A 27,190-nucleotide genomic window follows, 5' to 3' on the forward strand; every position below is an offset into this window, starting at 1 on the left:
ATCAAAAAAGTTACTAATTAATCCCATGGAGAACGTTGTAGTGATATGGTACACAGCAAAATCCTTAATGTTACACTGTAAAAAAGAAAAGTGCTGTAAAGTAACACTACTGGCAGTATGGCTGCCAGTAATGTTCTGTTAATATACAGCTCTGCTTCTTTACAGAATCTTACCGTAATAATATTATTGAATTAAACTTATTTAATTTGAGAAACTGATTGCTTCAAACCATTCAAGTTTTAAAATTAATATTTCAATAGCATAAGTACTTTGAACTTATTTCATTTGAGTGCACTAAAAAGGAACATTTCTTAATTAAACTGCTAACATTGCTTAAAGCTGCAGTCGGGAAGTCTGGCAGATTGGCTCGACTTAGCCAAAATTTTGAATGTTTACAACTCTCATGCCCCTCCCCACTACCAGCGAGCACCTGCCCATAGAGGTCGTGTTCGTCAGTGCGTGTGCACCAGATTTTCTGTGAACGCGTCCGTCTCTTCAGCATCGATCAACACCATGGACTCGGAGGTAGGCTGCCCTGGCTAATCTATCCATAGATAGCAATAACCGTGGAATTGGAAGCTTGTTAGTAGATTTTCTCTCCGCCATCACACTTTGTACAATCTTCAGGCGAACTTCAGGCGTGTCGTGTGCATGTGATATTGTAACGTGCGCGAGGGAGTGGGATCTGTGGAGTGTGCACGACCTGTGATTGACAGTCAGATCTCACACCCCCCTGCGCTGATTGGACCCGATGATCCGGGAGCGGTGGATTTTTGCAAAACAAATAACACGCTCCAGGTGGAGTTAGAAGCTTGGGTTTTTTCTAAAACCACCTTATTTATGTTGTTCTGTCGGATTATAGTGTCGATTTCACTGAATATGATAAAAAATTTTTTTGCCGACGGCAGCTTTAAACAATGTGTAACAACAGCTAAACAGCTAAAAACATGACTAACTCAAATCTCATGCAGTTCATCTTTAACAAACAACAGCACGCATGTATGTGCTAATGAACTTAGAAAAAGATCATCACTGCATCAGCAACAACATAGTCACTGCCTTTTTAATAAAGCAACAGACAGCATAACATCAGTGTTTTTCTGTTCATCTTTGACTGAAGCACAGGCTCTACTCTTCAACACAATGGTGACCCACAAAACTCGCTATACACTTCGCTGTTTTTTATTTTCATCTTTCACCTTCAACCCTTTTTCATCTCAAAACTTCATGCTGCTGTGCATGCTGGGTACTACAAATCAAAACTCATCCATGACTTCCAGCACACATTGTGGCGTGAATTCATCATTCAGATGAATTGTCTTAGTTTTTTGTTCTTACCGTTTGCTTTTATTTTTAGTTGTTGTGACTTTATTAGCTTGTTTTGTGTTCATAGTTGATCTGTTTATCTGAATATTTTGTTGATTGTTACCATTGTTGAGATTTATACGCTGATTATTGATGTATGTATATTGAAATGATTCAGTTGTTCAAAACTTTTTATTTGTGAATAATGTATTTAAAAATCCTAATTCATAATTTCTGATTGCCACAACACTTCTGAATCTTTTGCAGTACTATCTTAGTGCAAATTTTAAAAGTCTTAATGACTAAAATATACTTTTGATCAGTGACTAAACTTGGAATGAGATCTGTGATTTAGACCACTTCACGATGATTAAAATAATGTCACCGTCAAGACACCAATGAAGTCAAACTAGTTAGTAATAAGTGAAGCTGGTAATGCTGTTTGTGGAGTTGTTTAATCCTCCTCTGCTGAGATCTTCACAGATTTAATGGCTTATTTTATCTTCAGTTGATTCCAACTAAGGCTGTGGTTTGAAGTCAGTTGTAGTTCTTGTTTCTCTTTTCTCTGTTCTTGTTGTTTTTCTTTCTTTCAGTGATTATGCTTGGTAACAGCAGGTATTCATCACTAATGGTCGGTAATCACTTAATTATCTCATTAACTACAGTTGCTTCAGTGTTAATTTAACACTCTGTAGATTGTAGGGTTGTGCTGATGGACGATATCATCGTCCATCATGATGGCTGACCGACATCACGATGGAGAGCCACCATCGTGATGCCACGCCCCCCACCCTGTCAGACCAGCCCAGGCTCACGGCAGTTTGTGAAAGGTCACGTAATTTAATCTATTGATTCGTGTACACCAGTGGTTGGGAACCGCAAGGTCTCTCACCCTTCACCAACAAACGATAAAAACAATTAAGACACATCAACAGAGATCGGCTCTCTGCAGAAAAAGCAGCCAATTACAATTCCCTTGTTGTACAGCCTACCGAAGTTAATTAAATAATGAAAAGTTTATGATAATAGTAATATTCAAGTTGTACCGGCAAAAGTGCGTGTTCAGTGCTGTTCGTGAGTGTCACGACTCACGAGTCACCACAGCAATCAACTAACCACTTATGTTTCTGTGGTAACCTACAGCTCCTGCACCTACAGCTCCTGCACAGCTCCTAACTTTTGTTAATAATTAATTTGAAAGAATGTTTCAAAAGCATTGTTGTAAAGTTTTCTTTCTTCAAAGCAGAGACCAGTGAGGCAGTTAGGATCGCGTTCAACGGAAGTTATTCTTTATTGAGAACTCCGCCGTACGTGGCTGTAGAACTTCCAACATTGTCTAATCTAACATAACTTTACATGGTGTCTTATAGGCATTTTAGGAGGAGGGACTTTTGAAGGTGGTCATACATTCTATGAACAATAAGGAAACAGGACATTTTTGTGTTGTTGGAATGTTACAAATCAAAGTTCCTAGAATGTTGAGTTGTTCACATTCTATGAACATTTTAAGGAAACAGGAAACTTTTTGCATTCTTTGAATGCTACAAATCAACATTCCTAGAATGCCGAGTTGTTAATTAAATTCAAGTTGAAAGAATGTTTCAGGAACACACCATCCTTTAAAAAAAAAAAAAAAAAAAACACATTCGACTAACATTAATAAAATTGGACATTTTCACGTTCCCATAACCAAAATAGAACGTTTGGAAAACATTCTTAGAATTTTTAAGAACATAATTTGTTAGCTGGGTTTCTACCAGTATATATTTTCAGCAATCTTGAGAAGCTGTCTGACTGGATGGGAAGGAAAAACAGATGGTTTATTTCCCTAAAAAAGGATTAAGGAAATACTTTTCTAAAGAACTAGTTAAACACTTCATTCCAGTTAAATCAACTTTTCAGTATTTACGAACACTCTCAATCATTCTGTTCTTATCAATAATTAAAACGTCATTACATTTAGTCTGTGAATTATAATAATAAAGACAGAAATAGCTGAAATATTAGCAGAAATGAATTCACATCTTTAAGTCAATAGCCTTTAAACTGAATGTTACTTTCTTACTGCCACAACAGGTGATGTTAAGAATGCAAAACATTTTCCACATCACATCCTGTATATAAACACAGTTTACAGAGAAGTTTACAGATACTGCTCATGACCGAGTTGATGATACAGAGCTGGGGGACGTCAGAACTCAGGTTTGATTTTACTACTTCACAACTAAAAATATTACTGTTACTGTATATATATATATATATATATATATATATATACAGTACACACACACACATATATATATGTGATGCGATCTGGGAAAACCCACCACATGGTGAAATTTTACCTATTACAGGTTTTGATATCATATGGATGCTGGTATCAAGCCCTTTCCAAATCTGTTTTTATTTTTATCATAGCTTGTTGGTAGCAGAAGTTATGTTTATCTGAAGTCGGCCGATCTCTATGATTTTCTGGAACGGAATTTTGAGAAAAACAGGTTTAAATAACTGTCACCGTTGAGACGCGTCCATCTCGCGATTGTTATGAAACTGCGTGACGTTATAGTTTATAGTAACAGGATTGGCGCGAAATGCGCACTATACACATTCACTGTACATGTATGTGGTTTATTTTAAAGGTAAACTATCTTTGTAGTGTTACGAGACGGACAGGTGTATGGGATATACGGCGATTGTTTTTTTTTTTTTTTCACTTCTGCCGGCCGTTAATGATCGCATAGAATGCATTAGAGAAAGAGAGTATTTTTAGCTTGACACTATAAATCGCTGTTTTTCTGCACTAAACAAGGGAATTTTGCCAAGATATTTTCAGAGATAAGAGAAAAGATGTTATAGAATAATAATTTAATGGAAAAAAAAATTTGACAAAAAAACTGACATTCAAACTATTTTGGAATTTACTGAAAACGGCCCAGCGCGACATCCGACGGGTTTTCCCAGATCGCATCACACATATATATATATATATATATATATATATATATATATATATATATACAGATATTTATATATAGATATAGATAAACTGTATGTGTGTGTGTGAGCTTATAATTATACTGTCATTTATATGTATACAGTATGCATATGCATTCTGTCATTTACTCATGTACCATATGACTTGTTCATTAATGAAACAAGGATACAATTATGGCGATGGTAACTATCAGGTTCTATATGCACATTAGCAAATTGCAACACAAAAGCAACACTAAATTATATAGCCTACTCTACCAACAACGACCATTCATTTAATTTATTTATTTCTGACTTATAACAAAACAATCCATAGTGGTTAGACAGAAATGCTTCCATTTTCAATGAAATATATCAGCCCATTGGTTATTATTCTTTCCACAAGTTTTACACATATTTGAAGTAAGTGTTGTTTGTTTATAACTTATATGTATGCACGTGACAGAAACTATTTCCAAAGCGACTTACACTACATTCAGTGAAATTTGAAGCATGTCGCCTCCGAATGTTTCCAGCTTGAGGGAAGTATGCCTGTTATGTAGAGTTAGTTGAAGAACTGCAAAATTACTGTACATACTTCATCAGGACAGATATTTCATCAAACTATAGCTTTATAATACTATTTCCATTCCCTGTAGATGCTTTCTTTGCCCAGCAATATCTCTTAAGTTTAGACAAAGAGAATTTATTTGCCGACTTGATATACACTTCTCTAACACACAAGGATTTCCTCTTCTTACCATCTCTGCACATTTCCAAATTTCACCTGTCAAAATACAATCAACTTATCAAAGACTTTAGCTAACATCTCTGCTTGGTCCTTGTTAGAAATAACAACCTCCTCTCCAGTTTTTTGAAGAGGAATATAATTGTCTTTCTTTCCAACCAAATAAGGGAGGCATACTCAGTTTTCTTTAATGTTTTTTTTTTTTTTTAATAAATCAAATGTAAATTCAATATGTTACATAAAAAAAGAAAAAAAAGAAAAGAAACCAAATACAGTTCTATTTTGCATTTTTTTTTTATTTAACAATGTAATTCATGTTCTATGAACATAAATGAACATTGGAACACGAATGAAAACAAGAGGTGGGATTTTTCGTTTGAACCAATCATACTATATACTATACTATTATACTGTGTCCAATCATAACCAATCACAGCACGTCAATCTCACGTGACTTACCCTTGGCCCCAAGACGTACTTTTCATCTAATCAGAATAAGCTAATATAGACAGGTGTCCCTGTAGAAATGAGTGAGGAAGCCAAATATGTTGGAAACCAAATGCGTTTATTGCATCATGGCGAGAGATGTGCACACAGGACGGGCAAAACTAATGTGCAAGCGCACTTGCTCAGGTACAGTGTCTTGTAGTGTCCATACAGTACACAAACATGATCATTCACCAGAATGATCTACATCCCCTTTCTTTAGTTTGTCCCTTCTAAGACAAACAGAATAAAAGGCTAGGCATTAACTTGCAACACTATGACAGCGAAATTTTACTTTTAACATTCAAAACATTTCAACATTCATATGTGAATTCAGTGCATTGAGTGGTAGTTAAAAACATTTTCACTGGAACAAAATAGAAAACATTTTCACTGGAACAAAATAAAATTAAGTGCAGATTTTTTAACGTAACAAAGCTATATGCTAAGCACTACAACCAGAACTATAGAGTCCCACGTAGTCTACTGGAGAATTGTTTGTTTTCTTCTTTTTTTTTTTTTTTTATGTCTTTGGTTTGTAGTCCATAATAGCGAAATATTCATGGTTCATATTTTGGATTAGGCCTGCAGATGCGACCTGAGCATGTCACATACTGTGTGTTACCTGGTTTTACCTTCGTTGGAGACTGGATAGCAGGCCTCTGCTGTTCACTGGTGGGCCGAGGTGTTACCTGGGTCTCTCGAGGTGTGTGTGGTGTGTATGGGGGACTGTCTGGTGCAGCTGGATCGGCATACTGACAATCAAAGTCTCCAGGGTCGACCTGTCGTGTTGGTGGTTCGGCGACGGGGAGGATGTGACGGCGATTTCTCCTGTAGGTCCCTCCGTCGGACTCGATGATGTAGGAGCGTGGTTCCTTGCACACTTCCTTCACGGTCCCCAAGTGGTCATGTCCCTTGATGGTCTGCATCCTGACGACTTGTCCCTCTGCAAGCGGCTGTAGTGGGCGGCTTGATGCATCGTAGTATCGCTTTTGAATGAGTCTTTTATTTTGGATTTGGGCAGTGACCCGCTTTGTGTTCTTTGGGGCTGGCTCCAGCAGTCTGGTGCTGACAGGAAGAGTCGAGCGTGTCTGCCGTGACATCAGACGTTCTGCAGGCGATCGCAATGCTTGGTCACGGGGAATGTTCCTGATGTTCAGCAGATTGAGATACACATCAGTCCCATCTCTATGAGATTTTTCCATCAGCAGTTTGGCACTGCGCGGACTGCTCTTTCTGCCAGTCCGTTTGACTATGGATACCCCGGGCTGCTGGTGATGTGGATGAAGTCCCACTGCTCGGCGAAATCCTTGAAGTGCTGGCTTGTGTATTGCCTTGCATTATCACTGATGAGGGTGTGAGGCGTTCAGTGGACAGAAAAGTGCCTTTTCAGCTTTGTGATCACAGCAGCTTAAGTTGTATCACGGAGAAGGTCGATTTCATACCACCCTGAGTACGAGTCTACCAGCACCTGGTACTGTTGTCCGTGCTACTCAAACATATCAGTAGCCACTGTAGACCATGGCAAGGTTGGGACTGGATGTGGCTAGAGGTTCCTTTTGCTAGTGTGGCCTGGTGCTGTTGCAGACGGTGCATGATTGTTACAGGCTAAGCCTTGTGAGTGTTGTATTTGTATTTTGTGTGTATTTGTTTGTTATCTGATTAGTCTTTTCTCTTCTGAGTGTTAAGCGGGTCGCACACCGGACGTGCAGCTCAGCGCCGCGCCGCGCAGCGCCACGTCTTTTAAATTCGAACACATTATTCTCTATGAGAGTACACACACCGGCGGCGTCTGTCCGCGGCGCCCAGCAACGGCTCAGGACCGTGTTCAAAATCCTGCCGCGCCACAGAGCGCCATTTACATAGTTTTATATTAAATTTACATTTATGTGTCTCAAATCGTAGTTAATGTATATACGGACTTCACCCTGTGCTGCAATATACATTTAGTTTTATATTTATTTACAGAAATCAGAAAATTGCTGATGTTATCGGATTTTCAGGTGAGAGTTGTCCTAGACGTGGCGCGGCGCGGCGCTGAGCTGCGCGTCCGGTGTGCGACCCGCTTTAGGCTCCGCCCCTGCACACCTGTGTCCTGTTGCTCTGATGGCTCCAGCTAGAGTATATAAGAGAAGTGTGAATCAGAATGAGACACGCAGCAGTGAATCCTGTGCGCGTCATGATGCCCAGCCAGCCATTGAAGACAAGCTGTGATCTATCTGTCAGTGTCTGTTAAGTATATTTTGACTTTGGTATAGTTAAGTGTTATTGTTACATGTGGAGAGTGATGAATGAGAGATGTGAGTTTGTGCAAACATTTATTCGTCTTATATTAAATAGTTAAATCGCGTCTCCTTTTATGTTGCTGACCCCTTTCTCAGCGAGCATCATAAAAACAGGGGTTCGTAACAATGATATCAGTTCTTCTGCAATGTCTTTGTTCATTGACGGCCAAAAGACAGTACTCCTGGCCCTGTGTCTGGTTGACTCTAAGCCTGGATGACCTCTATGTACAATATTGATGTATTCCCGGTGCAGAGAGTGGGGAATTACTGTTTTGTGGCCCTTGATAACTATTCCATCTTCCACCACCAGCTCATCTCTGTAAGGGAAGAATGAACGGATGGATGGGTGGACGCTGCGTTCTTTGTCAGGCCATCCGCGTTGAATGATTGTGCTGAGAGTCTGTAGCACCTGATCTTTTGCTGTGTGGGTCCGGAGCTCCTCTAGTCTGTTAGTTGAGATGTAGCTGATGGACATCACCTCAAATGTGTTGTTTGCAGCTGGGCTTTGTGAGACAGTTTTGTTTGGAGCTCGTGATAGGGTGTCGGCTAGGTATATATGCATACCCTTCTTGTAGACCAGTGTGATGTTGTAGGCCTGTAACTGTAGTAACATCCTTTGCAGTCGGGCAAGAGCAGTGTGTGGATGGGCTTCTTTAGGATTGTGACGAGGGGTTGGTGGTCGGTTTCAATGACTATGGGCTTCCCATACACGTAATCCTTGAATTTGGTGCATGCAAACACCACTGCCAACAGCTCTTTTTCAATTTGAGCGTATCGTGTTTCTGTGTCGGTGAGCGTGCGAGACGCGTAGGAGACTGGTCTTTACTCCTGTAGACATGCAGCACCAAGTCTGTAACATGACTCAGGGGATATGGTGCTCTGTTGTGTTTTTTTTTTTTTTTTACTTTCACTTTCTCCGCAATCATCTCTTAGGGCGGTGCCGTTGGCTGTCAATCATCATTTCGAACGAACACCTGAATGGGCGTCCCTATTATAAAAGTGATGCAGACCGGAACCGGGGCAGAGAGAGACGGAGGGAGTTGACTCGCTTTTGTTTTGCCACGCTGGGTTGTTGGCGTATTTCGTTTTGTTTTGATTCTTGTCTCTTTGGTTAATCTTTTCAATTGGTTTAATTAACAGTTGTTTTCTTTCAGTGATTTGTTGTTTTCGAAGCCTGTAAAAACTTTAAGTTTCTAAGTTTTCTTTTTATTAGTTTATAGCCGACCAGGGAGTAGTGACCAGGGAAGCATGTCAAGTGACTTCCATTTTTGCAACATCAGGAAAACACGTTGTTAACAAATTAGGTAAGGAGCGGGTGCCACCATTGTATGTTTTGAGTTTTAAGGAGTATAGTTTAGGTAGGGCGTGTTGAACACCAAAGATGTTTCTTTTGTTGTATCTTTTCTTTTAGGATTAGTAGCTTATTGGGAAGGGGAGATATTTATGGGTTTTGTTTTATTTATTTCTTTGATTTAGCCCCGCTCAGGTTCCTTCTCCCTGTGTTCGGTATTTTTGTTAGTTTCTCTCTCTCTTTGAGTTATCATACAGTATTGTGAAATAAATGTATTACTTTTCCTCAATTTAAACTCCCTTTGTTCTTGTGTTCTTCTGTACCAGCGCCTTAAACACGTACCAGGGTTAAAATGATCTGGGAAATATTAATTTATTTTATGTTGTGTTCCCTCATGCCCTTAGCCACTTTAGGGATGTAACATAAAAGTGGGGGCTCATCCGGGATTTCTCTTTTTTTTTAAAGAGGGTCCTTAACATTCCTTAAGCCCTGGGAACGTTGTTTTGGTGCTGGTTCAAATTGGGTTGCACATTAGTAAAGAATTTAGGGATTATGTGGGTATTTTCTTGTGGATCTATTGAGTATTCTCTGGTTTGTCTGTAGTTTTCATTATGACGTCGTATGCTCAAGAGTTTATTGAGAATCCCTCATTTGAGGCATTTGAGAGATGTCGGAAAGATGAACTGATCTCGGAGACGGAGGGAGAAGCAGTTCAAATCGCCGATGATGCGCAAAGTACAAAGGTTGGGGAGGAAGTTGTGAAACTCGCTGGGACGGAGACCGAGGTCGAAGCCCGAGCAGCTTTGCCACCCTTTGAGCCGGTATCCCCGGCCACGCCGGGATCGATAGGGGAGTCGAAACTGAAAGTTCGTCTCGCCCGACTCTGTATGGAAGCAGAGGAGAGAGCGCAAGTACGCCAGGGCGAATTTGATCTGCGGCTCAAAATCCGTAGGTTGGAAATAGATGCTGAGAAAGAAGTAAACTTGCGCCAGTTAGAGATGGAGGGGAGGAAGTTCGCACCTGTCACTGCTGGCCCAGTCACTTCTAACTCGGTGAGTAAAGATACTGCAGTTCGAGCTTCTACAGCCTCGGCTGCATTTGATGTGAGTAAAAATCTTCCCTTGGTGCCCTTGTTCAGAGAGTCGGAAGTGGATAGTTATTTTGGAGCTTTCGAACAGATAGCGGTCTTGTTAGGATGGCCAAAAGATGTATGGGCATTATTGTTGCAGTGCCGGCTGTCAGGTAAAGCTTTGGAGGTTTTTTCTGCACTTTCTTTAGCGGATAGCTTACAGTATGAGACTGTTAAGACCGCTGTCCTTCGTTCGTTTGAGTTGGTTCCAGAGGCTTACCGGCAAAAATTTTGAAACCACAAGAAAAGTGTGAATCAAACGTTGTTGAATTCGCTCGCGAGAAAGGGGTGTTATTTGATAAGTGGTGTGTATCAAGTAAAGTAATGGATTTTTCCTCCCTCCGAGAATTAATGTTACTAGAGGATTTTAGCTTGAAAAGCTTGCCGGAATGCATTGTTCTGTATTTGAATGAGCAAAAAGTCACTGATCTTGCCACGGCGGCTGTGCGCGCTGATGAATTTGCGCTTACACACAAGAATGTGTTTATTAGTGCGTGCACGGATAGAAACAGACTGTTGCTCAGTCTCAGTTGTTACAGGTGAAACCTGTTAACGAATAGGCGAAGCTGGCTAACGAACAATCAAAAGAGAGACGTGAGTGCTATTATTGTCAAAGTAGGTCACGTAATCACAGATTGTTTAGTGCTGAAACACAAACAGCAGAGTTCATCACAGCAGAAGCCTGTTGCTTTTGTGAAAACTTTTTCCGAGGATCCTACAGAAGGATTGCTTGGTGAAATATACAAGCCTTTCTTATTGAGAGGATTTGTATCATTCATTGGTAAGTCTGAGGAGCAAGTGGAAATACAGATTTTGTGTGACAGCGGAGCTGCTCATTCGTTTATATGTGCTGATGCGTTACCCTTTTCTGCGCAATCACATTTGGGATCTAGTATATTAGTTCAGGGGTTGTGAATGTGCCTTTACATCGTATACATGTGCAGTCTGATTTAGTCACTGGATTTGTGAACGTGGGGGTGCGCTCTGTGCTTCCGGTTCCAGGGGTGTCATTTATTTTAGGGAACGACCTGGCTGGAGGGAGAGTTTTGCCTACATTAGAAGTGCTTGACAACCCTATGTTAACTCATGAATCCGACGAGTTAGCCCAGACGTATCCTGAACTTTTTTCCGTGTGCGTTCTCACTCATGCTAAGTAAAAAAAAAAAAAGGTGATGATGTTGCGTTGAATGATACCTTTTTGTGTGTAGCTAATAAGGGCGATGAAGATGCCGCACAGGGTGATCTTATCAGTAAAGACTCAGAAGTTATGGAGGTCAATGTTCTTCTGCCTTTATCAGTTACTCGTGAGGAAATTGTGGAGGCTCAGAAAAAGGATGAAACTTTTCTCCACTTTCAGTTTGCTCCACTTTGTGCGTGAGCTGTCTCAGAGGCGCTGCAATCTCGCTCAGGTTTGGGATGAAATTCCCAAGATAGTTTACCATGCCAAGTAGGGATCGACCGATATGGATTTTTTAGTGCCGATGCCGATACCGATTTTTTTCATCAGCCTTAGCCGATGATCGATACGGGCTGCCGATTTTCTTGGGCCGATATTTGGAGCCGATACTGCTTTTGCTCACTCAATTTACATCATAAAAATGACACAATGATGATAACAAATGTTACAAGTCGCGAGCCACATGAGAAAACCACTGATCGCAGCAACCACTGATCGCAGCAGCAACGAGTACTTTGATCACTTGATTTAAAAAACACATTTCAGCGCTAGTGTCTTATTTAAAAAACGAACGAAATGAATGCTCTGCCAGTTAACTGGAGATGTTTTATTTATTTGTAGAATTGGTACATTTGTGCCGCGAGATGTTTTAAAAAGTGGTGGGGACAATATCGACCCTGGCAAAAAGTGGTGGGAACATGTCCCATCCGTCCCACCCTTAAATTACGCCTATGCGTATTTCCATAGTTTATTTCTTATTATTTATCATTTACATAAGTTTATGTTTCATGTTGCACGAGTACACCGAAGACAATTCCTAGACTGTGAAACCTTTCATTGACAATGGCAATAAAATCTATTCTGATTCATACTTGGATTCATACTCATATACTGTATATATATGTAACACTGTCAAAGTCAACCAAACACCATAAGGGTTGTATCACTGAATATTTAGGACTAGGTTCGACTCTTGGGAGGATAGAAATGAAATTTAGGCCAAATAGTGTAAATCAGCAACAGCCAGCACATTTATTGTACATAGAACAAATTAAATAAAAAAAATGCAAAATATATTGAGGTCTCGTCACAACACTCTGAAAAGGGGAAAAGCAGTATTTAGTCCAGGTTGTGTACGAAAAGTCGGAGAATAAAAAAATGAAAATAAGAAAAATAAAATGTCCAAAGTTCTCCTCGTTCCTTGGAAAATTGGTGTGTGTGTAAAGTTAATTGTATTTTAAGGCCTTTTTTCTACTACCCGGGTAGTGTGTGTATAAAGCAACAGCTTAGCTGTAATTGAACGGAATCCCACGATGCAAAAAGATGAAAACTGGTCCGGGTTGGACGTCAAGTAGAATGCAGTAGGACCTTCTCTAAATCACGGACTGGCTTGCCTTGGCTCACAGCTCATTTCACAGATCTTTTCACAGGATGGAATCAGGCAACAAAAAAAAAACAATCTACACAAAACACAATTTACAGTTCACAGTTAACATCTCTCAAAATTCAAATATGGGTTTTTTTTTTCATTCAATAAACTCCTTATGAAATCGCAAAAGCATCACTCACATGTTTACATGTGTTAGCTCAGCTAATTAACATCAGTACACATGAGATTAACGTCAGTACACGTGAACATACTAATTCAGCACAAATAAGTCTGTTCAACGCACAAATTTATCATCTGCACTTCAAAATACACTTTCATGTATAAATACATTATTTGTCCTCCATATGTATACAGGTAACATCATAAAATAAATTTATTAAGAATCAAATCTATCAGTTTCCCCGATCTCCGTTTGTATAACGTGAATTCAAATACAAAAAAACCCCATTTTGACTTTCAATAAACATCACATCACACATATACACATTTTATTCAGTATAACATATATACAATTCTGATCGTTAAAGGTGCAATGCGCAACATTTCATATTAAAAATACCCGTTTTTCTAACCCATACATGCTTAAACAATTGCCTGATGGGCTGAATGAGCCCTTCTCTGATCACTGCGATTGCCTCTATAATCCTGTACAGTAAAATAAATAAGAGCGATTCGGGACGGAATTTGAGACTGGGCGTGACGTCATGCGCGTTCACGCTCACCTGGCTATGTCTGGCAGGTTTGTGCATTCGCCGCCATTCTCCGTATCAGCGAAGACAACTCGAGCGACAAAACTTTAGTCAACTTTCGACAAAAGTAGAAGATGGATTCAAAGAGACCGTGTGGTCCATGAGCGTGCACACCTCTGGTTGCAGTTTCGCTTGTCGCCAAAGGGGGGCATAGTTCTGCAAAAACTCAGAGACTTGCGCATTGCACCTTTAATCAGTTAAAGCACATCAACTAAACATTTCTTTAAACACAGAAACTCACCAGAGTTCGCAGAAGTTTCCCAATAGAATCAAATGGAATTCCTTTTGGACTCACGAACATACTTCATAAGACTTATGGAAAGTTTAAACTCTTTTTGTTCAGAAAAACGCGCTCTTTTTAGTAATTCAAAAGCAGCGCTTGATCACCTCGTGCTCATCAGCTATTCTACAGTCTTCTTCTATCTATATTTTCTTCTCAGTCAACTCATTTGTATAGCGGCCCCTACAGGGAAACTACGGTACTGCATACAACTAAACAGAAATTAAAACAGTGTTAAACTCTAGGGGGTTATATTATATATATATATATATATATATAGCACATCCTGTTTTTGATTTGAACATTCTCTAGAGTTTGTCTTACTTTTTTATTCAGTGTACATAAGAGTTGCCTATACAGTTTTATCAGTAGATGCTAAGAGACATTTATTTATATATTATCTGTTTGCAAACTTTTTTTTTCTTTGATGGCACATTTTCCTGACCTTTTTGCTCCCCCCATGTGCTTTACAGCTTTACAGGGGGTATGGCTTATCTAAATGAGATGTAAATGAGCCCTATTGTCACTCCCAGCAGGAGAGAGAGGTGAGAACTGCACAATCTTTAGAGGCCGTTTTTTTCCCTTTGAGCTTTTTTGAGTGCCTACCTTCAAATGGCCACAACTTTTCCAAATATTATCAGATTTCCATGTGTTACACATCGTTGGAAAGCTTGGAGACTACACAGAATCTGTGAATAACTCAAAATGCCCCAGAACCGACTTGTGTCCCTACTTTCCGTGATCTGTCACATATTTTTCAAAAGTTAACATGGGTGAACATTCATCTGAGGCAGCTCCTCTATCATGTGGTGTTCCTCAGGGCTCCATCTTAGCTCCGATTCTTTTTTCTTTGTATATGCTACCATTGGGTGCTATTTTTAGGAAGCATGGCCTGTCATTTCATTGCTATGCAGATTATACTCAAATCTATCTGCCCTTAAAAAAGAGTTCCAATGGTCTGGAAGCACTAATGACCTGTTTGGCTGATGTGAAGGCCTGGCTGTCTCTAAATTTTCTTAATTTTAATGAGTAAAACTGAGATAATAGTGTTTGGTCCTTCAAACTCTGTTAGTACACCAAAAGTTAATTTTGGTGAGTTATCATTGTCTGTGAAGTCTTGGGTTAAAAATCTAGGGGTTGTCTTTGATGATGGGCTGAAATTTGACAAACACAACAATACAGTTGTCAAATCATGTTTCTTTCAGCTTCGACTCCTAGCTAAAGTAAAACCTATTCTGTCAAGAAAAAATGTTGAACTATTAATTCATGCTTTTATTATTTCTAGATTAGACTACTGTAGCTCACTTTATTTTGGGATTAGCCAGTCAGCTTTATCCCGGTTACAGATAGTTCAAAATGCAGCTGCAAGACTTTTAACCAGGACTAAAAAACGGGACCACATTATGCCGGTTTTACGTTCTCTGCACTGGTTGCCCGTGTGTTATCGAGTGAATTTTAAAATTCTTCTTTTGGTGTTTAAATCATTAAACGGTCTGGCCCCTCCCTACCTCTCGGAATTACTAACTGAATATCGTCCAGGTATTTCTCTCAGGTCTTCTAACCAGAGATTGTTATATATTCCAAAGTCGAAGCTGAGGTGGAGGGGTGACCGGGCTTTTTCAGTAGCTGCCCCCAGACTGTGGAATGCTCTACCTTTGTGTATTCGCTCTGCATCACCTTTATCTGTTTTTAAATCTAAGTTAAAAACGCATTTGTTTGAATTGGCTTATATTCAATGAGGAAGTTGTATTGTAAGTTTTTATTTTAAGGTTTGTTGTTTTAATTATATTGTATTGTCTTTTTATGTTTACTACAGTATGTGCAGCACATTGGACAACTTCGGTTGGGATTAATGGTGCTATATAAATAAAATTGACATTGACATTGGCATTGAGAGTTTTAGCTTTGTCGCACACAAACTTCACGAAGACAGGGAATGGCGGGTAGGAAGCATGGTGTTGCTCTTTGTAGTAGGATGCTGAAGTGATCCATTTCTCTTGGGGGTGGAATGGGAGTTTTTGAACAATAGGAGTGATCCCCCGGGACGTATCTAGGTAACTCAGGCCAGGTAGGAGACCATCTACACGGGCAGCATCAAGCTCTGTGAGGAGATCACCTAGCTCCCTCAACTTGTGATTTTCTCTGTTTGCAATTTTGGGAAAATCTTCCAACTTTTTCAGGAGAGCATTCTCTATCACTTCAGGGGACCCATAGCTGTCCTCCAGTCTTTGCCACACGATTTTGACACCAGCAGTGGCATCATAGATGTGTACAGCCCTTAATCGTTTTGCTTGCTCTGATGATTTGGGGCCTAACCACTTGCAGAGGAGATCCAACTCCTCTCTTGGGGATAAATAGAGTCCTACTACGGCATTCAAAAAAGATGCCTTCCAGGCCCAGTAATTTTCGGGTTTATCATCAAACGTCAGGAGCCCTGAGCTAACCAACTCTCTGCGAACCAAATATTTGGCTAAGTCTGATGTGGCTGGGGAATTGGACTCGTTAGCACTGACAACAGGGCGTGGAGGCAACAGTCTGGGCTGGAAAGGGGCAGACTGATTCATAGAGCGTGGCTGAAATCATTGGTCAGTAGTAACTGGGGTTGGATACTGCGGGTGAGATGTGAAAAAGGCATTTTTGAACAAGCTTTGGGCATAGGAACAATCTGCTCCACTGGTGATGGTATAATGTGGGGAATGCACCACTGGTAGCTCTTGAAACCCATATTCACTGATCTCACTGTTTTGTATGCTGTGCTCTTTGACTTTATTTTGCACAAACTCACCACTGTCCTTTACTCACTGAGCTGCTGGAAGCACTAGTGTGGTAGCTTGTGCGGAGTAAAAGGGGGTATTAGCCGGCAGAGGTGGAACTGGCTTGGGCTGGACGAGGTTGGAAACCAGGTATCTCCACCTTCATCCTCGGCTGCTGCCTCTAGGACCTCTGCTTCGGCGTTGGCTGCTGCAGCTGCACTCTAGACGCAGTTTGAGGAGGTCACCGCTGAGCTCTGCTTTCTTTTTCTTAGCTTCAGCTTCGATGTGGGCTTGTTCCTTTATCACCTCTGCTTCTCTTTCAGCGTATGATGCCTGTGCTTGAGCGGCAGCTGCTTTAGCACGTGCTTTTACTGCCAAAACGCTTGCATTGGACCATTGACTGGCACGGGACGGCTGACTGGCATGTGAGATGTTGGAACAGTTTGATCTTGTTTCCCACAGGTCACCAACGTTGCTGACTGTACTTTGGTGGTCCGGGACAGCAGTGTTATCTTCTGTATCGACTTTTGGCTGGCCTTCCATCTTGTCTTTTTACTATTCTGCCTTTACTAGTGTGTGTGAACTAGCTTTGCAGGTAGCTAACAGTCTCCAATAAAGGACCAGGAAACGTCTTGCTCTTTTGGTGCGTTTTACTGGAAGGACGGTAAAACTGTAACATATAGAAACAAAGAGAATGCATATTACAATCTTAATAGGGTGAATATACAATGCAAATATAAAATAAGTAGCTTGGAATTAACTAAAACCTTCAAAAAAACGATTGCATTAGTGAGCGATTAGCACGATGCTAATATACATGGAAAATGCAATAGGGATGCTAACAGTATTAGCGCCAACAATTTTCTTACAAATTACGAATTGGAAACATGCTAAAATGACTAAATTTGGTATCTAATGGAAGCTAAGATCACTATCAAACAAATACTTACAGACAGATATTTTTGTGGGGCCAAAATAATATTTTACAGGCTTTAACACTCTGCCAGAGTTTGACTCTGGAGTTTGACTTGCTGTGGGACTGTTAGGAGCATAACTGAACTACGGTAGCTCTGCGTGGACAAAACACAAGAAACTCAAAACACAAATAACTCTTCCCACAAGGGGACAGTACAGCCACAGTTGTATGAGTTCTAAATGCAGGACTCAAGACTCAGCACTGTATGGTGGTTTTCTGGTTACAGAAACAGCGCTGTTGACCTTTTTTTTTTTTTTTTTTTTTTTTTTTACCAATTTCCCTTAAATACCCAGACCAGAACAAAGAAATATTCGACTCTACAGAATGCTGTTAAGTTTTCAATCTTTCTCATAATATAAGTGACTGCTGTGAAATTGAGACAATTTCACCAATTGCACTGAGACATTTAAAAAGACTCCAAAAGACTGTTAACTTTTTAGCCAGGGTGAAGAGAAATGGTGTGGGAAGAGGGTGGTTTAGGATGGGTGAAGAGAGAAGATTAGGGAAATGAATTTCTGTGCCCTTGCTTCATGATATTTTCTTCAGATTAGCAAGTTTATTGTTTTATTGCATGTTCTTTTTTTGTAAGAGCTCTAAACATTAGATTGACAATAACTTGAAATGAATACGATTGTGTGTCCCATTTTAAAAGAACATCCTTGGAACATGGGAAAGTATGGACTTGGAGCCTATCCCATAGTTGTTCCTGACGTCTCTCTTAAAATTATGTAAAGGCTATGCACAGTGGCGGTTCTACATTGAATTACACCATGGGCGAGACCCCCTTCGAGCGCCCCCCCAATCCCCCCCCCCAATTTGGACATAATTTTTCTTACCCCATTGGCAGATCATGTTTTGCTTGTTTTAAGCAAAAACTCAATTTTTATTTATTCCCCAGAAAACAAGACTTAAAGGTGCATTGCGCAACTTTTCATGTTAAAAATACCCGTTTTCTAACCCATACATGCTTAAACAATTGCCTGATGGGCTGACTGAGCCCTTCTCTGATCACTGCGATTGCCTCTATAATCCTGTACAGTAAAATAAATAAGAGGGATTCGGGTCGGAATCTGAGACTGGGCGTGACGTCATGCGCGTTCACGGCACGCTCATATGTCTGGCAGGTTTGTGATTGTGTATGCGCCGACGCCGCCATTCTCCGTAGAAAATGGATTCTAAGAGACCGGCTTGTAGTTCATTTCAAACACCAACGCAAACTCCACGTAAGATAAAAAAAAAAGAGAACTTTTGTCTAGTGCAACCAAAAGGTCCAAATTGGAGTCAGACAGGCGTCGGGGTAAGACGAGAGTAAACATAGGGAAGGCTTTCAACAAATGGAGAGATCTCCGGTCTGCTCTAGGGCTCAAACGGGATCCTCAGTTGGCTTTTTTCTTGATAAAAAGGTAAGATATATCCCATTCTCTAATGTCTGATACGGCCAATAATGACAATAAATGACGATCCATAAAATGTGTAATGCTTTAGCGTAAGCTAGATAAATGTACAATCGGAATAGGTTTTACTAACTTACCATTGTCAGTGATCAGGTTCAGAATGATTGTGATATAAAATGCTGATATATAAGTTAGATACTTAGACACAAATTTTGAGCAAATTACTGCTTAATTACGATGTATTGCTATTGGAATATGCTACTTAGCTGATCAATAAAACAGGCTAAACCCCCGCAAATCTTCGGCGGATTAGCCTGTTTGGCTTTTATGGTAACGTCATAGTGCCACTTGATTGTTTATTACCTTGAGACATTTGGGTGTACTTTGTTGACCGACTGTGTATGGTATGGTATCATGATTACAATTTTGAGCTTTTACAAAGTTATAACTTATATTGTTCATGAACGTGTTTCCATAATAATAGTCATAAGTGGATACAGTAAACACATAACACAGTTCAACATGGAGATAGATGGGAATAAAAAACGAAGTTTTCTACTACCCCCATTTTTTCCCTCACACATAAGTGTGTTATTTACTCAATTGCCTTTCCTTTCACATATTTTAAATTACTTGCAGATTTAAAACTTTATTACCTCTGAAGACATTATGATTGTAAACAAAAGATTTGTGCGGCTGATGCTCCTTGGGTTATGACCAGCTCGAGCTCGTGCAAGCGTGCGTGTGCGTGTGGTCCGTGAGCGTGCACACCTCTGGTTGCAGTTTCGCTTGCCGCCAGAGGGGGCGTAGTTCTGCGAAAACTCAGACTCTCGCGCAATGCACCTTTAATATCTTATGTCATTTTACTACTTTAGTAATATAACGTTATGCATCTTTATTTAAGAAATGTTTGATATTTGGACTGGAAACAAGACAAAAATACTATTATTTGTATTTTTTGCAGTGTAATAACTGAACTTGTAACAGTTTTGTTGCAAAGCACAATATTATGGTGATATTAGATCTCGTGTTTGAGTAAAAACCGAATTATTGTTAAGCATAGCAAGAATCATAGCAAAAAGGCTAACAAATAAGAGTTATACCCACCAATTAATATTGCCCCTTCATTCATGACATGGATACCGTAATCATACAGAGAAAATATAGTTGCATACCTTTATCTTTCGCTCGTTTATAAATTGGGCACCTGATGGCTTTGACCTTTCTTGTCCATCTCTTATTTGGCACTCAACATCGACAATCAGCAGATTTCCCCTGATCCCCCCCATACCAACTGTCACTCACGACGTCACGACCAGAAGTCAATACTAAACCAATTCAGCTTGGTGGTGGTGACCAAGTAATCGTTTTGTATTACCTATTTTTATTAGCCATTCAGACAATTCAGAAAAACAAAAATGTTCAGGAAATATAGAGGCCTGTATTTATAATATTCTGAATGAAATGTGCGTTATTTGGAAGAAAGTCAAGGTGTGACTGACTTAGATAACTATATGGATCCCCCGCCCCCCCCTTGTCCGTTCCATTTGGGAGAGACCCAGAGGTGAACTGTCATCCGCGCCCGCGCCTCCGCGCCCCCTCCCCTTTCCCCTTCTCAAACAAACAGCTTCTGTGCACAGCATCTTCTCAGCAAGCAGGGGCGCCTGCAGCTGCAGAGGGCGCAAATTTGCCAATTCCCCACACAGTGAAATGATAGATAATAGAAAACCGCTTCGCGACGCAGATTTATTTATTTATTTATTTTTTCTGCTCGTGCCGGTGGCGCCGCCCCCCCAAAAATGCCGTCCCGGGCGATTGCCCGGTTCGCCCGTGCCAAAAACCGCTACTGGCTATGCAGGTGTTAGAATTAAACACTTTCAAAACAATGTTCATGAAATCGCAACATATTGTAATTAGTAGGCTATTTGATGAATGTTCTCATAATGTTGGCAGAAAACATTCTTCGAAAGTCCTTTAAATATTAAGGGTCACTAACTTTCTGGCTTAAAATTGGCTTAAAGTTGGATGATACACAGCAAAATCCCCTGTTTTACATTCATGTGTTCACACCACAGAGTGTTAAAATAACATTGTAGCAGTGCTGGAGTTAAGAAATGATTGAGCAAGCATTGGTGACGATACACTGAAGGAAAGAGGAACAAACACTTGAAGTCACCATTGTGGTGATTATATTTGTATAGGTGTTTCCCATAGTTGGACTCTTAATGTTTTTTTTTTTTTCTTTTTTTTTTTCTGACTTCTAAGGTCTAATCCTGGCTTAATCGTAAGCCCTGTCTGTGAAACCAGGCTTTAATGTTTTCTTTTACTAAAAAATGATTTCATCTAAGGCTGTGGCTGGAAGTCAGTTGTAGTTTATGTTCTTGTTTTTCCTCTTTCCTTCAGTGATTCTGCTTTTAACAGTAGGTGTTTGAAATAATGTTTCAGGAACATCCTTTACATGACATTCTATTAACATTAAGGAAACTGGACATTTTTATGTACCTGGAATGTTACAAATCCTGTTCAAGTTCCTAGAATGTTGAGTTGTTAATAGAAATTAAGTTGAAAGAATGTTTCAGGAACATTATACTAACCTTAAAATAAACGTTCCACTACCATCAAGAAAACTGGATAGTTTAACATTTCCATAACCAAAACAGAATGTTTGGAAAACATTCTTAGAACAAAAAAATGTTAGCTGAAGGCAGATAACACACAAACGGGTTGAACAGAGACACTTCAACCATAAATGAATCTAGCCATCCAAAAGCACTACTCGTAGAACAAAATCAGTCATGGTGTGATGGAGAGATTCAAGAGAAATACACTAAATGCCTATCGACTGTAAAATGTAAAGTTCAGACTTAAGTGATTTTATTATTTAATTGACCAAAACAAAATGATCAAAGTAAATGAAATGTTTATTTCTTCAACAGGCAGAAAACAAGCACTGTGGAACATCAGAAGTCACTACAGATCAACACCTACAACAGGAAGTGTTGACTAAAAAAAATGAATCTATTTCACAGGCTTCATCTTGAAGGCAGACATCAAAATAAACTGAGAGCTGCAGATGTTCTTCAATTAACATCTGTACATTCTTTACATTCCCAAGAGTCTTGTGCTGAAGAGGAGCTGGTTCAGACTTTCATACAAAAACTACTGATGATGAACTACAGAGCAAGATACATTAAATCTAAAGAGACCAATGAGGAAAGTCACAATGAACAAGGCAGCTATGATTCATTTGGACAAGAGGCAGATTCTGATGATTTTTTTTTTAATTTAGTGTCAGTGCCTAATGAAGGTAAATCTGAGCGAATCCACCCGATGGATGTTCAGATGGCTGTGTTTAATTGTGCTGATGGTTTCCTGAAGCAGCTGATGGTCACTAAACTGTCCCAGTGTCAGTACGCTCTGCCTCTGCTTGTTCCTGATCCATTCAAACAACAGATTGAGTTTCCTCTCTGGACATTCAGACAAATCAACAAGAGCTGGAACATGAGAAACACCAACAATGAGATCATCAGTCAAACCCAACCGATCTACAAGGCACAAACTCCAATGGTGTCTTTCTTCAGGTTTGGCTCTGTGTCTTCATCCAAGTCTCAGCTGATGAACAGTCAGATCAATGAGAAACACAACACGTTCTTCCACAGGAACTGCCCAGGCAGCAGCAGAACCAGAGTCCTGATGGATGGAGTGGTGGAGATCGCCTGGTTCTGCCCCTCTGGATCATATGATGATAAATTCACGGACTGTGTTGCGTTCTGTAATCTACACGGAGATGCAGGAGACCATGAGAAACAGCTGCAGATCCTCACTGAAATGGCCTCAGTCAATGTTGTTCTTCTACCACAACTTCAGAAGAATGACAAAAACATGATAAAACTTCAACGACTCTACAAGGACTCAAAGCCACTCATTTGTCTTTTTACAGAGGATGATTCTGCTGTAACTGTGGTGAAGAAAAAAAAGTATAGGATTGGTCTGAAAGACAGAAATCAGTCAGAAGTATCTGAAGAGCTCAGAAGAGTTATAAATGACTGTCTCTCAGAATCATCTTCCACTTTCAAACTTGAAGATGTGTCCAAACACTCAGACATCAGAGTAGATGAGGAAGATGATGAAGACTGCAGGAAAGGAAGAGAAGCAGCACAGCAGATGATGAGTTTACTGGAGAAGAAAAATCTGACAGAAATCAAAGAATCATTTCTGCCCCATCAGGGAAAACTGTGGCATCAGTGGAGTCAGAAGAACAAAGAACTACATCGACCTCAATCTGATGAACTAGAAATGGACATCAGCAGAAAACTAACTGAGATGAAGAAAATCCGTGAACAGCAGCATGAATCTGACATCAGTGAGTTTATGAAGTTCTTCATTAAAGAAATGAACACAGATACTGGATATAAGATGTATTTCATTAAATGGCTAGGAATATGCCTGGATGAATATACATCAGCTGAATTTTCTGTTCTTCATCACAAATATGATGAAATATGGTCAATGGTCTTAAAGCTAAAAGAGAAACATGACCCAGAAAAACTGACAGCTAAACAAGCAGAACTTGAGAGAATATCTGAGGATCTTCAAGCCACAGCCTTTGGTATGGAGCACATCATGAGGGAGATCGGTCAGATCTATGAATCATGTTCATCTGTGAAGAAGAACAAAAAAGACCTGCAGTTTGACTTCTCTTCTCTCCCGAGTCTTGCAGCAGAGATGATGATCTCTGGATTTCCACTGGAGCTGATGGATGGAGATGCTGCTCATGTTCCTGTGATCTGGATCTCTGCTGTTCTAGATAAACTCATCCAGAAACTGGGAGACCAGAGAGTCTTTGTGCTGTCAGTTTTAGGGATTCAGAGCTCTGGGAAATCCACCATGCTGAACGCCATGTTTGGACTCCAGTTTGCCGTCAGTGCTGGCAGGTGCACCAGAGGAGCTTTCATGCAGCTGGTCAAAGTCTCAGACGAGATAAAAACACAGATGAACTTTGACTATATTCTGGTTGTTGATACTGAGGGTCTTCGTGCTCTAGAACTGAGTGGAAGTTCAATCAGACATCATGACAATGAATTGGCCACATTTGTTGTTGGTCTTGCAAATTTAACCTTGATCAACATCTTTGGTGAAAACCCATCTGAGATGAAGGACATTCTTCAGATTGTTGTTCAGGCCTTCCTGAGGATGAAGAAGGTCAGACTGAATCCCAGCTGTGTGTTTGTGCATCAGAACATTTCAGACGTCACAGCTGGAGAGAAAAATAAGGAGGGAAGGAGACGACTGCAGGAGACACTGGACGAGATGACAAAACTCGCTGCTAAAGATGAACTTTATGATGCAGAATGTTTCAGTGATGTCATTAGATTTGATGTTCAGAATGATGTGAAGTATTTTGCTCAGCTCTGGGAGGGAAATCCACCGATGGCACCACCAAACCCAAACTACTGTGAGAATATTCAAGAACTAAAGAAATCTATTGTGTCTCATGCCTCAAAATCACATGGAATGATGCTGACACATTTAAAAGATCGTATTAAAGATCTCTGGGAGGCTTTACTGAAAGAACAATTCATCTTCAGCTTCAGAAATTCTCTGGAGATTTCAGCCTACAGGAAACTGGAGACCGAATACAGCAAGTGGTCCTGGAGTCTTCGCAGTGCCATGATGGAAACTGAGAACAAACTACACATCCAAATAGAAAATGAAGCCATTCATGTGGTTGAGGAAACTGATCTTCAAAGAGAACTGAAAAAGACAAGTGAAGAAGTGGAGAAATCAATGTCAGAATTCTTTGACAAAGACAAAGACAAAGATTTAATTATTCAGTGGAAAACATCATTTTATATCAAAATCAAAGATGTCCAAGAAAATATTGTGAGAGAAACAACCAGGAAGTTAAATGAGATTCTTCACCAGCGAGACCTGAAGAAAAAGTCTGATGATCATGAAAACATTCTCTATGAAAAGAGCAAAGAACTTGCCTTAAAACAAAAAGACAAAACAAATGATGAAGAAACACAGAATATAATGATTGATGCTCAGAGAACAGATCATGAAAACACTCTTTATGAAAATAGCAAAGAACTTGCCCTAAAACGAAAAAACAAAACAAATGATGAAGAAACACTTAAGAAAGCGTTTGATTCGTTTTGGGAACAGAGTGTGAGTAGGATTGTCTCAGACACTCCTCCAGTCAAAGACATTGACATAATGAGAGATGTGAGAGATATCCTCAGTGACGTCAATGAAAGTGCTTCTGTAGATCACATTAAAGAGAACAGTGAGTTCACCAAGATTTTCACTGTGTCGAGTTATTGTGAATATGTTATTTTCAAAAAGTCCACAAAAAAGGGGGTTAAAGAGCCTGTAAAGGATGCTTACAGAAACATTCAAAAAACATTTGGATACAGTCAAACTCTGTCTCTAGAGAAGGAAGCTGAAATCAAGTCATTAATCACAGATGTTGCTCAGCAGACAGAGAAGATGATTCAGTCATATAACATTTCAAATAATGGTTACAAAATCAGTTACATCCAACAACTCATAGATTACATCAAGAAGAGAATAACAGAACACGAGGAAGGACAAGTGAAATATGTGTTCAAGAAACAATTCTTCATGGATTTGGTTCATTCTGTCTGTAAGAGAGCAAACAAGATGATCACTGACCAACACACACTTTTCAGAGAAGCAATATATGTTAAGAAGAGAGCAAAATATTACAGTATTTTTCAGAACTTCTGTAATGGAGCAACATCTGCTGCCATTTTTGTTGAGATCATCTGTCAGAAACTTAAAGAGCCCATTGAGCAGAGTGTCTACAAGAAGACTGCCAGAGATCTGACAGATGAAATAATGAAAAACTGTTCATCACTGAATGGAAACAGATCAAATCTGGAGAAACACATCCTGAAGACACTGGCAGAAAAGGAGGATTTTGACAAATACATGAACTGTGTTGATAATCCCAGAGATCACTTTAAGATTTTCATTAGAGATGAAGTCAGTCAGTACATCACTGATAAAATCAGTCCCAGTGTTTTACCCAAGATGAAGGAGAACATTAAACTCTTGCAGCAGAAGATAATAAAAGCAGCACATGAATCTACTAAACATGTTCAAGTGAACAGTGGAGATGTTGGTTTGTGGTTGAAGAGTTTCACACGGGAGCTCTCAGATGAGCTGATCTTCTCTGAAAAAGACCTCAGAGCAGTGAAACATGATGAAGTTGATGATTTCAGCTTTCTAGAAGATGTGATAAGAGAAGAGCTTCTTGCTGTAATGTCTGAAATCAGCAGTGGATTCAACACAAAGACTTTTAAGTTCAGGCCAGATGAGATTCTGATTGATCACTTCTGTCAGTGCTGTTGGGTTAAGTGTCCGTTCTGTGGAGCTGTCTGCACCAACACCATAGAAAACAATCATGGAGATCACAGTGTTGCTTTCCATTGTAGTATTGGACTGAGTGGAATTATTTACGACAATACATGTAACTTGTCTGCATCACCAACATATGATTCTGCACCAACATCTCCATCAACAACACCTGCATCATCAACATTTGATTATGCAAGAACATCTCCATCAACAACAACTGAAGCAACATCTTCATCTCCAACATTTGATTCTGCACCTACATCTCCATCAACAACACCTGCATCACCAACATTTGATTCTGCCCCAACATCATCACCAACATCTGCATCACCAAGATATGATTCTGCACCTACATCTCCATCAACAACACCTGAATCACCAACAAATGATTCTGCACCAACATCTCCATTAACAACACCTGCATCAACAACACCTGCATCACCAAGATATGATTCTGCACCTACATCTCCAACAACAACACCTGCATCACCAACAAATGATTCTGCACCAACATCTCCATCAACAACACCTGCATCACCAACAAATGATTCTGCACCAACAACTCCATCGACAACATCTGCGTCACCAACATATGATTCTGCACCAACATCTCCATCAACAACATCTGCGTCACCAACATATGATTCTGCACCAACATCTCCATCAACACCTGCTTCACCAACAAATGATTCTGCACCAACATCTCCATCCACATCATCTCCATCAACAACACCTGCATCACCAACATACGATTCTGCACCAACATCTCCATCAACAACACCAGCATCACCAACAAATGATTCTGCACAAACATCTCCATCAACAACACCAGCATCACCAACAAATGATTCTGCAACAACATCTCCAT

At 39.9% G+C, this 27,190-nt stretch overlaps 1 protein-coding gene across 1 annotated transcript in view; it reads left to right on the forward strand.

Annotated features, from left to right (window-relative positions):
* Positions 1–21,875: 21,875 nt before the first annotated feature.
* The window catches only part of LOC307171263 (interferon-induced very large GTPase 1-like), a gene marked incomplete at its 3' end in the record, with an annotated part of 37,424 nt that continues 32,109 nt past the window's right edge, over positions 21,876–27,190 (forward strand). Inside the window, exon 1 of the mRNA XM_079892774.1 lies at positions 21,876–26,434. Coding sequence (XP_079748900.1) covers positions 21,949–26,434 — 4,486 coding nt within the window. The 5' untranslated portion in view covers positions 21,876–21,948. The remainder of the gene's footprint in view (positions 26,435–27,190) is intronic.

Source organism: Squalius cephalus, assembly GCF_949319135.1.
Source record: "Squalius cephalus genome assembly, chromosome: 1".
In the NCBI taxonomy this organism is placed as follows: Eukaryota; Metazoa; Chordata; class Actinopteri; order Cypriniformes; family Leuciscidae; genus Squalius; species Squalius cephalus.